This window comes from Tachysurus vachellii, chromosome 14 (assembly GCF_030014155.1).
Source record: "Tachysurus vachellii isolate PV-2020 chromosome 14, HZAU_Pvac_v1, whole genome shotgun sequence".
Taxonomy (NCBI): domain Eukaryota; kingdom Metazoa; phylum Chordata; class Actinopteri; order Siluriformes; family Bagridae; genus Tachysurus; species Tachysurus vachellii.
The window spans coordinates 476102-488979 of NC_083473.1; the positions used below are offsets into that span (position 1 = coordinate 476102).

The following is a 12878-nucleotide window of genomic DNA, read 5'->3' on the forward strand; positions in this document are numbered from 1 at the left end:
TCAGCTTTAGCTCGGTGCTAGCTCAGCGTTAGCTCGGCGCTAGCTCAGCGTTAGCTCGGTGCTAGCTCAGCGTTAGCTCGGTGCTAGCTCAGCTTTAGCTCGGTGCTAGCTCAGCGTTAGCTCGGCGCTAGCTCAGCGTTAGCTCGGCGCTAGCTCAGGTTTCTCCTTTTTATGATTCTTTGCTTCTTTCCTCTGTTACCACTTGGCAGAGTTGCCTTCAGGCAGTCTTGAGTGTTTTTGTTTGTTTGTTTAAAGAGACCGGATATTAGATGATGATTTCACAGATATTAAGTTCTCTCTACAGTGCTGTTGTTGACCCAGTAACAGGATTTAAGAAATGATATGATCAGGCAGCTCTATATGAGCACTGAAGGTTTTACACATGATCTCAGCACTGCAAAAGAAAATTCTCCATGAGTATGTAGGGCATGATAGTGCAGAACACAGTGATGAGAGGAGAGAGTAGGGCATGATAGTGCAGAACACAGTGATGAGAGGAGAGAGTAGGGCATGATAGTGCAGAACACAGTGATGAGAGGAGAGAGTAGGGCATGATAGTGCAGAACACAGTGATGAGAGGAGAGAGTAGGGCATGATAGTGCAGAACACAGTGATGAGAGGAGAGAGTAGGGCATGATAGTGCAGAACACAGTGATGAGAGGAGAGAGTAGGGCATGATAGTGCAGAACACAGTGATGAGAGGAGAGAGTAGGGCATGATAGTGCAGAACACAGTGATGAGAGGAGAGAACACAAAATGAATTCTGGATCATTTGCTGAAAGAGAAACCTGTTTGAGAATAGAATAGTCAAAGGCTGAGATGATACAAAAGAAAACAATCCTTGTGAAACCAGTAAGGCCTGGACTGAACTATGTACACCAGCAGGTTGTGCAGGTAATCTGTCAAGAGTACCATTGCTATATGGGGTGGGTGTGTTATGTACAGTATGGGTTCACTGAACCTCAGGTATCTGAGGACCATTGTAACTATTATCCACCTGGGATGGTGAGTGGGTTAAAATCTGCTGTCTCTTGGCAGGCAGAGAGACCGAGCTCACGTAGCAATCAAAGAAATCTTTTACAAAGTGATTGAGAAACGCAGGAAGAGTGCAGAGAAAGAAGACGACATCCTCCAGACACTCCTAGATGCCACATACAAGTATGACATCACTCATTGTATACATAGTCCTCTGTGTGTGTTATAAGGCGTTACTAAAACCTGTGTTTTGCTGTAGAAACGGCCGTTCTCTGAGTGATGATGAGATTTCTGGAATGTTGATTGGTCTGTTGTTGGCGGGTCAGCACACATCCTCCACCACCAGTGCATGGTTAGGCTTCTTCCTGGCACGAGACTCTTCACTACAGAAGCGCTGCTACAGCGAACAGAAACACGTGTGTGGAGAAAACCTGCCACCTATCACCTACGAACAGGTCTGGTACCTTCATAAGACACTACACGACCCATAAACACCTGGTTCTGCTCAGGAAAAGTTATCTCCATTTGAGCCCACGTGTGAATACTGTGTGCAGAGACCTGAACCCTCTCACACTTTCTCAGAACTGTGGTGTGGTCACAGAGTAACATGAATCTTTCACGTGTCCCTACAGTAACATGACACGCTTCCTGAGGGCAGGAGAAGGTTTAGTTATTGTGTTCAGCAGAGGAACATCTTATTGATATACAACCCCTGGCAAAAAGTATGGAATCCTCCCTCTCAGAAGATGTTCATTCAAATGTTTAATTGTGTACAAAACACAAGCACACATATGCCACAAAACAAGTTTCACTCAACAATCCAAACTTCTGACTATAAAACACTTAAAAAAACAAAGAAAGATAACTATAGTTAATTACAACTACTAATTAGTCTGCAGTTAAAAAAGAGTGCTTGTACACATTAATGATGTGTTGAACCAAGATGATTGACATGACTCATGGCTCCAACACCAGAGATGTCAGTTGAAACAAAGGAGAGGATTATCAAACTTCTCCAAGAAGGTAAATCTTCATGGAATGTTGCAAAAGATGTTGTTTGTTCCCAGTCAGCTGTGTCTATAATCTGGACCGAGTACAAATCAAATGGAAAGGTTGTAAAAGGGAAGCGTACTGGTCCAGCAAGAAAGACATCAAAGTGCCAAGACAGAAAACTTACAGCAATAAGCCTTAAAAACAGAAAATACACAACAAAACAAATGAGGAACAAATGGGCAGAAAGTGGAGTCAATGTCTGTGACCGGACTGTAAGAAATCACCTAAAAGAACTGGGATTTACTGTAAATACAGAAAAGCCAAACGAAAACCATCATTAACATCTAAACAGAAAAAAAAACAAGGTAAAGAAACACAATCTTGGACTGTGGATGACTGGATGAGAGTTCTATTCAGTGATGAATCACCAATCTGCATTGGGCAGGGTGATGATGCTGGAACTTTTGTTTGGTGACGGTCCAATAAAATTTATAAAGATAACTGCCTGAAGAAAACATGCACATTTCATTAATGATATGGGGTTGTGTGTCAGGTAAAGGTGTGGGAGAAGATGACAGTCATTACATCTTCTATAAATGTTTATGTTGAGATTTTGGACACTTTTCTTATTCCATCAGTTTAAAGGATGTTTGGTGATGGTAGCATCGTTCTTCAGGATGATAATGCATCGTGTCATAGGGCAAAATCTGTGAAAACATTCCTACAGGAAAGACATATGATGTCAATGACATGGCCTGCAAATAGTCCAGACCTCAATCCAACTGAAAATCTGTGGTGGAAATGAAAGAAAATGGTCCAGGACAAGGCTCCAACCTGCAAAGCTGATCTGGTAACTGCAATAAGACAAAGCTGGAGACAGATTGATGAAGTTTACTGTTTGTCATTAGTTAAATCCAGGCCTCAGAGAATTCAAGCTGTTATAAAAGCCTGAGGTGGTGCAACAAAGTACTAGTAGTGTTTTTATTTGTGTGATCCATAGAATGTTCCTCAGATTTGTGTGATCCATAGAATGTTCCTCAGATTTGTGTGATCCATAGAATGTTCCTCAGATTTGTGTGATCCATAGAATGTTCCTCAGATTTGTGTGATCCATAGAATGTTCCTCAGATTTGTGTGATCCATAGAATGTTCCTCAGATTTGTGTGATCCATAGAATGTTCCTCAGATTTGTGTGATCCATAGAATGTTCCTCAGATTTGTGTGATCCATAGAATGTTCCTCAGATTTGTGTGATCCATAGAATGTTCCTCAGATTTGTGTGATCTATATAATGTTCCTCAGATTTGTGTGATCCATAGAATGTTCCTCAGATTTGTGTGATCTATATAATGTTCCTCAGATTTGTGTGATCCATAGAATGTTCCTCAGATTTGTGTGATCCATAGAATGTTCCTCAGATTTGTGTGATCCATAGAATGTTCCTCAGATTTGTGTGATCCATAGAATGTTCCTCAGATTTGTGTGATCCATAGAATGTTCCTCAGATTTGTGTGATCCATAGAATGTTCCTCAGATTTGTGTGATCCATAGAATGTTCCTCAGATTTGTGTGATCCATAGAATGTTCCTCAGATTTGTTTGATCCATAGAATGTTCCTCAGATTTGTGTGATCCATAGAATGTTCCTCAGATTTGTGTGATCCATAGAATGTTCCTCAGATTTGTGTGATCCATAGAATGTTCCTCAGATTTGTGTGATCCATAGAATGTTCCTCAGATTTGTGTGATCCATAGAATGTTCCTCAGATTTGTGTGATCCATAGAATGTTCCTCAGATTTGTTTGATCCATAGAATGTTCCTCAGATTTGTGTGATCCATAGAATGTTCCTCAGATTTGTGTGATCCATAGAATGTTCCTCAGATTTGTGTGATACATATACACACACACACACACACACACACACACCCAACAACCCCATCATCAGATACAGACGGAGGACAAAACACACACCATGATACATACACACACACACACACACACACACACCCAACAACCCCATCATCAGATACAGACGGAGGACAAAACACACACCATGATACATATACACACACACACACACACACACACACACACACACACCCAACAACCCCATCAGATTTGTGTGATCCATAGAATGTTCCTCAGATTTGTGTGATCCATAGAATGTTCCTCAGATTTGTGTGATCCATAGAATGTTCCTCAGATTTGTGTGATCCATAGAATGTTCCTCTGTTTGATCTGTAAAAACAGTTGTAATTAACTATAGTTATCTTTCTTTGTTTATTTTTAAGTGTTTTTTACAGCCAGAAGTTTGGATTGTTGAGTGATAATTGTTTTGTGGCATATATGTGCTTGTGTTTTTTTTTCTACACAATTAAACATTTGAATGAACATCTTCTGAGGGGGGGAGGGGGGGGGGATTCCATACTTTTTGCCAGGGGTTGTAGAAAACCAAACCTTAGAGCACAGTAACATTAATAATGGGGAAAAAACACAACACGTGAAAGCAGACAAGTCTGAATGTGTTTATGGTGAATACTGAGCTGCTGTTGTGTGGTTAATGTTGTGTAGCTGAAGGAGCTGACCGTGTTGGACCGATGTCTGAAGGAAACTCTGAGGCTGCGACCTCCAATCATGACCATGATGAGAATGGCTCGAACTCCTCAGGTATGAACAGTACTGTTGTGTGAGATCTCCTGCCTTATTACTCTGTACACCTGTCTGGACTCTATCATCACTATTATCATTAATAATCTCTGCTCTCTTTATAACTGCCTGTAGAGATGCTCATTTTTCAGAACATTTCGCTTCTCTGTCCCTTATTTTGTAGAAAGTTGGAGAATACACCATCCCTGCAGGACACCAGGTGTGTGTGTCTCCCACAGTAAACCATCGGCTCCAGGACACCTGGACAAATCGACTGGACTTTGACCCTGACCGCTACCTTGGTGATAACCCCGCTGCTGAGGAGAAATTCGCCTACGTGCCGTTTGGAGCAGGTGAGTTTGATAAGATGTGTGACTTCTTAATGAAGAGTGATTTAGGGCTGTGACAATATGATGATCCTGAAACTGAGAAGTGGATTTCAGTGTGTAAATACAGAGGGTGGGCGTGACCGAGGGGTGGGAGGGCGTGACCGAGGGAGGGTGGGCGTGGCCGAGGGAGGGTGGGCGTGACCGAGGGTGGGAGGGCGTGACCGAGGGTGGGAGGGAGTGTGGGAGTGACCGAGGGAGGGTGGGAGTGTGGGAGTGAGTGTGGGCGTGACCGAGGGAGGGTGGGCGTGACCGAGGGTGGGAGGGAGTGACCGAGGGTGGGAGGGCGTGACAGAGGGTGGGAGGGAGTGACCGAGGGAGGGTGGGAGTGACCGAGGGAGGGAGGGAGTGTGGGAGTGAGTGTGGGAGTGACCGAGGGAGGGTGGGCGTGACCGAGGGTGGGAGGGAGTGACCGAGGGTGGGAGGGAGTGTGGGAGTGAGTGTGGGAGTGACCGAGGGAGGGTGGGCGTGACCGAGGGTGGGAGGGAGTGACCGAGGGTGGGAGGGAGTGTGGGCGTGACCGAGGGAGGGTGGGAGTGACCGAGGGGTGGGAGGGCGTGACCGAGGGTGGGTGGGCGTGGCCGAGGGAGGGTGGGAGGGCGTGACCGAGGGAGGGTGGGCGTGACCAAGGGTGGGAGGGAGTGTGGGAGTGACCGAGGGTGGGAGGGAGATGCACAGATGTGAGTTTTTGAGAAGGTCAGTAAGAGAATGCAGCACGTTCAGTACAATAAGAGTAAATGCTTTAACACATCAGTTATTTCTCCTCTTGAAGTTTCAGTGTTTTTTCCTTTCAGGTCGTCACCGGTGCATCGGGGAGAACTTCGCTTATGTGCAGATCAAAACCATTTGGTCAACCTTGTTGGGCTTGTTTGAGTTTGAGCTGGTAGATGGATATTTCCCTACTGTGAACTACACCACCATGATACACACACCCAACAACCCCATCATCAGATACAGACGGAGGACAAAACACACACCATGATACATATACACACACACACACACACACACACACCCAACAACCCCATCATCAGATACAGACGGAGGACAAAACACACACCATGATACACACACACACACACACACACACACCCAACAACCCCATCATCAGATACAGACGGAGGACAAAACACACACCATGATACACACACACACACACACACACACACACCCAACAACCCCATCATCAGATACAGACGGAGGACAAAACACACACCATGATACATATACACACACACACACACACACACCCAACAACCCCATCATCAGATACAGACGGAGGACAAAACACACACCATGATACATATACACACACACACACACACACACACACACCCAACAACCCCATCATCAGATACAGACGGAGGACAAAACACACACCATGATACATATACACACACACACACACACACACACCCAACAACCCCATCATCAGATACAGACGGAGGACAAAACACACACCATGATACATATACACACACACACACACACACACACACACACACCCAACAACCCCATCATCAGATACAGACGGAGGACAAAACACACACCATGATACATATACACACACACACACACACACACACACACACACACCCAACAACCCCATCATCAGATACAGACGGAGGACAAAACACACACCATGATACATATACACACACACACACACACACACACACACACCCAACAACCCCATCATCAGATACAGACGGAGGACAAAACACACACCATGATACATATACACACACACACACACACACACACACACCCAACAACCCCATTATCAGATACAGACGGAGGACAAAACACAAACCATGATACATATACACACACACACACACACACACACACACCCAACAACCCCATCATCAGATACAGACGGAGGACAAAACACACACCATGATACATATACACACACACACACACACACACACACACCCAACAACCCCATCATCAGATACAGACGGAGGACAAAACACACACCATGATACATATACACACACACACACACACACACACACACACACACCCAACAACCCCATCATCAGATACAGACGGAGGACAAAACACACACCATGATACATATACACACACACACACACACACACACACACACACACACACACCCAACAACCCCATCATCAGATACAGACGGAGGGCAAAACACACACCATGATACACACACACACCCAACAACCCCATCATCAGATACAGACGGAGGACAAAACACACACCATGATACATATACACACACACACACACACACCCAACAACCCCATCATCAGATACAGACGGAGGACAAAACACACACCATGATACATATACACACACACACACACACACACACACACACACACACACCCAACAACCCCATCATCAGATACAGACGGGGGACAAAACACACACCATGATACATATACACACACACACACACACACACAAACAACAAGCCCATCATCAGATACAGACGGAGGACAAAACACACACCATGATACATACACACACACACACACACACACACACACACACACACCCAACAACCCCATCATCAGATACAGATGGAGGACAAAACACACACCATGATACATATACACACACACACACACACACACACACACACACACACACACACCCAACAACCCCATCATCAGATACAGACGGGGGACAAAACACACACCATGATACATATACACACACACACACACACACACAAACAACAAGCCCATCATCAGATACAGACGGAGGACAAAACACACACCATGATACATACACACACACACACACACACACACACACACACACACCCAACAACCCCATCATCAGATACAGACGGAGGATAAAACACACACCATGATACACACACACACACACACACACAGTGTCTCTCTCTCTCACACACACATTATATATATATATATATATATACACTCTGTCTCTTCTCAGTGATGTCATTTGTAAATAAACAGTTTTACAGATATTTACAAATCCATTCTGAAATTTTGTTAAAGTGCGAAAGAGTTTAAAGGAATAATCTGTAAATGTTCAGTTGAAAATTTTTTTTTTCTAAGTGAAATGATCACACACACACTCACTCACACACACACTTTTGTATGTGTTTGTGTTTAAAGACTACACATCAGAGGGTTGTAACCGTGTCCTCACTCAAAACCATGCCCATAGATGGCTAATCTGAATTAGCACTGAGTGTGAATGTGTGTTCTGTGGGAGTTTTCCTGCCCTCCTGCTTCACGGGGTTCTCTGGAGCCACTGGGATCCCGACCAGGAAAAGTGTTTCTTTAATCACTGTTTTAAAGGAATAAAATTCTAAGTTAGAAAGAAGGTCAGGAAGACATTGTAACCTGACCTTAATTCTTCACAAGTCTCTTCAGGCATAGATTTGGTCACATCCTGCATGTGCTTGGCCTTTTTTGCGCTCACCCTTTTTGTACTCTTTGTGTGGGTTTTGTGGGTTTTTGTTTTTGCTTGTTTGTGATCTGAGTCCCATCCACACTCACACTTGCCTTCATGAGTTTTGCTAAAACAGTATTGTTTAAATAATACACAATGGTATAATACAGCGTACACACTATAAAACCTACATGCAGTGTTTTATTCCTCTTAACCACTGCAGCTTGCATTGTTTTCAGTTGATTAGTGTTGGTTGTTGTTTTACAACAACATTCTTTACATCACAAAAACCTGCACTTATAACAGAGGCATGTAGACTTTTTGTGCCCATGTGACTGAGCTGTTACAAACTCCCACACTGCTGTGAAAAGAAGGTGATGTTCCTGAGAGACTCTACAGGGCCCAATGCATGACCCTGTTAGAGTCTAAAATTCATGGACAATGTGCATAATGACAGTGTGATCATCAGTCTGCTCTCCTCCCTCAGAAGGTCTCATCCCTACACTGAGAACTTCTCCTGGGCTTTAAGATTATGGCCTAAAATGTAAACCAATAAAGCTTAAGGTTCTTCGGAGTCACACACTGAGCTAGCTACATAGATTTGACCATCTGATTTCACTGTGATTGACAGGAGAAATAGAGTAAACCCCTCCCACCCCAGAGGATGGCCAGTTTTACTCTTCTGGCTTTTGCTGTCATTGAGACCGAGATTTGTTTACTGTTGCACCACTCCGGAGCCCAAAAATGTACTTTTCTGTAAATATTGTATGATATACAAAATAAGGAACATCTCGGATCTATATTTTTCCAAAACTGTCACTTCCATATAATTTATTAATGGTAAAATTATGAATCCTGTGTTCCCTAAAATCAGTTCTGTGAGGCTGACAATAAGATGCAAGGACAAATAAAGAAGAGTAACATGTTTAAATAAGATAAAATAAATGTTATGTTCATGGAAGAACCTCCGATACTCACTTCTGCTTTGAGATGAAGTCCTTTGTGTCATTTCTAAGAAATAGGAACGTGTTTTCTATCTGAACAGGACAAAGAGATGACCTGCATGTGAGGTGTTGACCTGCATGTGAGGTGTTGACCTGCATGTGAGGTGTTGACCTGCATGTGAGGTGTTGACCTGCATGTGAGGTGTTGACCTGCATGTGAGGTGTTGACCTGCATGTGAGGTGTTGACCTACATGTGAGATGTTGACCTACATGTGAGGTGTTGACCTACATGTGAGATGTTGACCTACATGTGAGATGTTGACCTACATGTGAGGTGTTGACCTGCATGTGAGATGTTGACCTACATGTGAGGTGTTGACCTACATGTGAGGTGTTGACCTACATGTGAGGTGTTGACCTACATGTGAGGTGTTGACCTGCATGTGAGATGTTTACCTTCATGTGACGTGTTGACCTGCATGTGAGATGTTTACCTACATGTAAGGTGTTGACCTACATGTGAGGTGTTGACCTGCATGTGAGATGTTTACCTTCATGTGAGGTGTTGACCTACATGTGAGATGTTGACCTGCATGTGAGGTGTTGACCTACATGTGAGGTGTTGACCTACATGTGAGATGTTGACCTACATGTGAGGTGTTGACCTACATGTGAGGTGTTGACCTGCACGTGAGGTGTTTAAGTCAAGTCAAGTCACTTTTATTGTCACATCACCACAACACATGCCATGGTGAGTGAAATTCTTGGGAGTGAGCTCCAGAAATTGCATAACAGTTTACATACGGGTGAAAATGTGCAAAATGGTCATTACCAGGTGAAATGTGTAAATGTGAAAAAGATGTAATCTGCTCATACATAGTCAGTACACACAGTGTACTATTAGACATATTTACAATGAACTACACATTATCTGCAATATATATATATATATATATATATATGTATAAGTATAGATAAATATTATATATGTAATATGTTAAGGTGTGAAGTAAGAACGTGCAGGATGTGAAGTAAGAACGTTAGCTTCTTCATCTTAAACCACACACTCTTGTTTTAGCACCAGAGCAGACAGAGGCTTAAACCACAGGTCTAGACATGCAGTCTATCAGAACTCTGACCGTCGAAACGCTTTTAGAATGTTGAGTGAATTTTGAACAATAAACTATGAGATTCTATAAAAATATGACTTTAGATTCTCTAAATATATGAAAAATGTTCATTTTCTGTTTGTTCTAATGAACTCTGTCCTGGAGTTGCTTACATTCACTTTTTTTTAAAAATACAATCAACCTCAGCACAACATGCAGTGAAGTGCTTTTTGTCTCATAGAAAAATAGTCAAATAAATAAATAAATAGTTTTCATAATAATTAAATAGATAAATAAATAAATAAATAAATAAATAAATAGTTTTCATAAGTATTTTATTGCACACTGTGTCTCTGTGTAAATTATTGTATCTACAGACTGGTTTGCCCTCCAAATGCACCAAGAGTAGCAGGACAATATGTCCTCAAACTGGAGGGAAATATTTAATATTTTTATTACTGACTATTTCACTAGACGGTGACAGATGGTCTTTCTATTACATCATGTGCAGCAAAAAGCTAATAAAGAGCAATGGGCCTAAAACAGGACCTTGTGGAACACCGAACATAACCTTAGTATGTGTAGAGAAGTCACCATTTAGATCTACGAACTGATGACAGTCAGTCAAATAAGACCTGATCCAGGAGAGAGCTGTTCCTTTAACACCAACAACATGTTCTAGCTTATCACATACAATAACATGAACACGACCAACACCATTAAGGAGACACAACCATGATGTTTTAATTATCCTTAAACACATGGAACATGAACCTTTATGTTAAAATAAGCATACATGATATTTTAAGTTTCTCTCTCTCTCTCTCTCTCTCTCTCTCTCTCTCTCTCCCTCCCGCTTTCTGTCTGTCTCTCTGTCTCTCCCTCTCTCTATCCCTCTGTCTCTCTCTCTGCGCATGCGTGTGGAGTGTGTGAGAGCGTTTGGCGTTTTGCCAATTTTTCGGCACTAAGTGCAATTTGTTCCATTTTAAACATGTCGGACATATCATATTTACCTGTTTGAGAGTGTTTGTGTGTGTAAAAGATGGGAAAATAATTGTGTGTGAGTAGCGTGTCGGAGCAGCATGGCGATGGCGTATCCGAACGCAAAGTTGTGTGAAAGTTTGACTCGCCGGCACGGTGTGAGGGTGGTGTGTGCGGCGAGTGTAGAGGAGTGTGTGTTAGCCATCGGTGATGTAGTGGGGCACGAGAATGTTGTCGCTGCCTCTAGAATGAACAGTGCAATCATTGTCTTTCTGAATGATGTTGATAGAGTTAGGAAGCTGACTCAGAAAGGCATAGTGATTAATAATGAGCTTAAATTAGTTTCTGCCCTCAGTTCTCCTGCCAAAAGAGTGGTTCTGTCTAATGTCCCTGTTTTTATGGTGTTGAAGAGTTAAATGCTGTTTTTAAATTCAGGATCGAGGGGTTTGATTACAACATCTATGTTTCTTCTGATGCCAATATTAAATACTTTAAATCTGGCAAAACTGGGCATCTTGTTCAGGCCTGTCCTGAGAGACAGAGTGTCCCCGGTGTTTCTGAGCAACCGGGGCAGGATGCAGCTGAGCCTGCTGTGGTCGTTCCCCCTTCGGCTACAGTTAGGCAGGCTGCTGAGGGCCCCGGTGCTGTTGCTGCACCAGACGAATTCGTGAGTGTGCCCCAAGCCCAGCCTGCAGCTCAGGAGCCCACTGTAGCTGAAGTATCACCAGAAAAGCCCCTCTCAGTGGAACCGGCCACGGTGAAGCCGCGCTCGGCCGAACCAGACCGGGACAAGCTGTGTCGGGCTGAACCAGACAAAGAAAGGCCGTGTTCACCTGAGAAAAGCCCAGTGGCTTCGGGTGCAGTGCTGGAGCTGCCTGCGCTGGCAGAGGCAGGCACAGAGGTGCAGAGCGACCGCCTGGAAACACCGGCCACTACACCAGTGCAGGGGGACGGGGGAGACGTGGAGATGGTGGATGAGCCCACCTTTAAAGTACCAACAAAAAGGAAAAAGAAAGCTAAGGGACAAGGAAAGAAACAGGCAAAAAAATGAGACGAAGGCAGAGCAAAGAGAGTGAGATAGTGATGACTCTGTGTCAGACTCTGTGTTAAACGTTGATTCTCAGGAGGAACATTTAAATGTTGTCTACAGCGCTGAGGACATTAAAGAGTTTTTAAAAAACACTAAATGGCAGAAGAATGTGGCGATAGAGGAGTTTTTCCCTGATTGTAAGCAGTTTCTACACGATGTAAGACATTTTAGGAAGGAAGGAGCATTTATTGATGTGGAAATCTTTCGTTTAAAGAAACTGATCACTAAGGTGAACAGGGAATACTCTGATGATGACTGATAGTATGTGTGGTGTTTTTTCTACTAGAGAGGTTCTTACCCTCTATTGTGTTTTATCAATTTTATTTTTCTTAATGACTGGAATC

The 12878-nt window shown here is 43.3% G+C and overlaps 2 protein-coding genes across 3 annotated transcripts in view; one reads left to right on the plus strand and one right to left on the minus strand.

Moving 5' to 3' along the window:
- The window catches only part of LOC132857519 (lanosterol 14-alpha demethylase), a 16052-nt gene extending 6666 nt beyond the window's left edge, over window positions 1-9386 (plus strand). For both annotated transcript variants that reach the window (XM_060887502.1, XM_060887504.1), the window contains 5 exons: window positions 1039-1158; window positions 1235-1430; window positions 4541-4636; window positions 4800-4968; window positions 5796-9386. In XM_060887502.1, coding sequence (XP_060743485.1) covers window positions 1039-1158; window positions 1235-1430; window positions 4541-4636; window positions 4800-4968; window positions 5796-5983 — 769 coding nt within the window. In that variant the 3' untranslated portion in view covers window positions 5984-9386. The remainder of the gene's footprint in view (window positions 1-1038; window positions 1159-1234; window positions 1431-4540; window positions 4637-4799; window positions 4969-5795) is intronic.
- Window positions 1-12878, minus strand: part of nup42 (nucleoporin 42) — a 58136-nt gene that overhangs the window by 23130 nt on the left and 22128 nt on the right. The gene's annotated exons all lie outside the window — the stretch shown is intronic.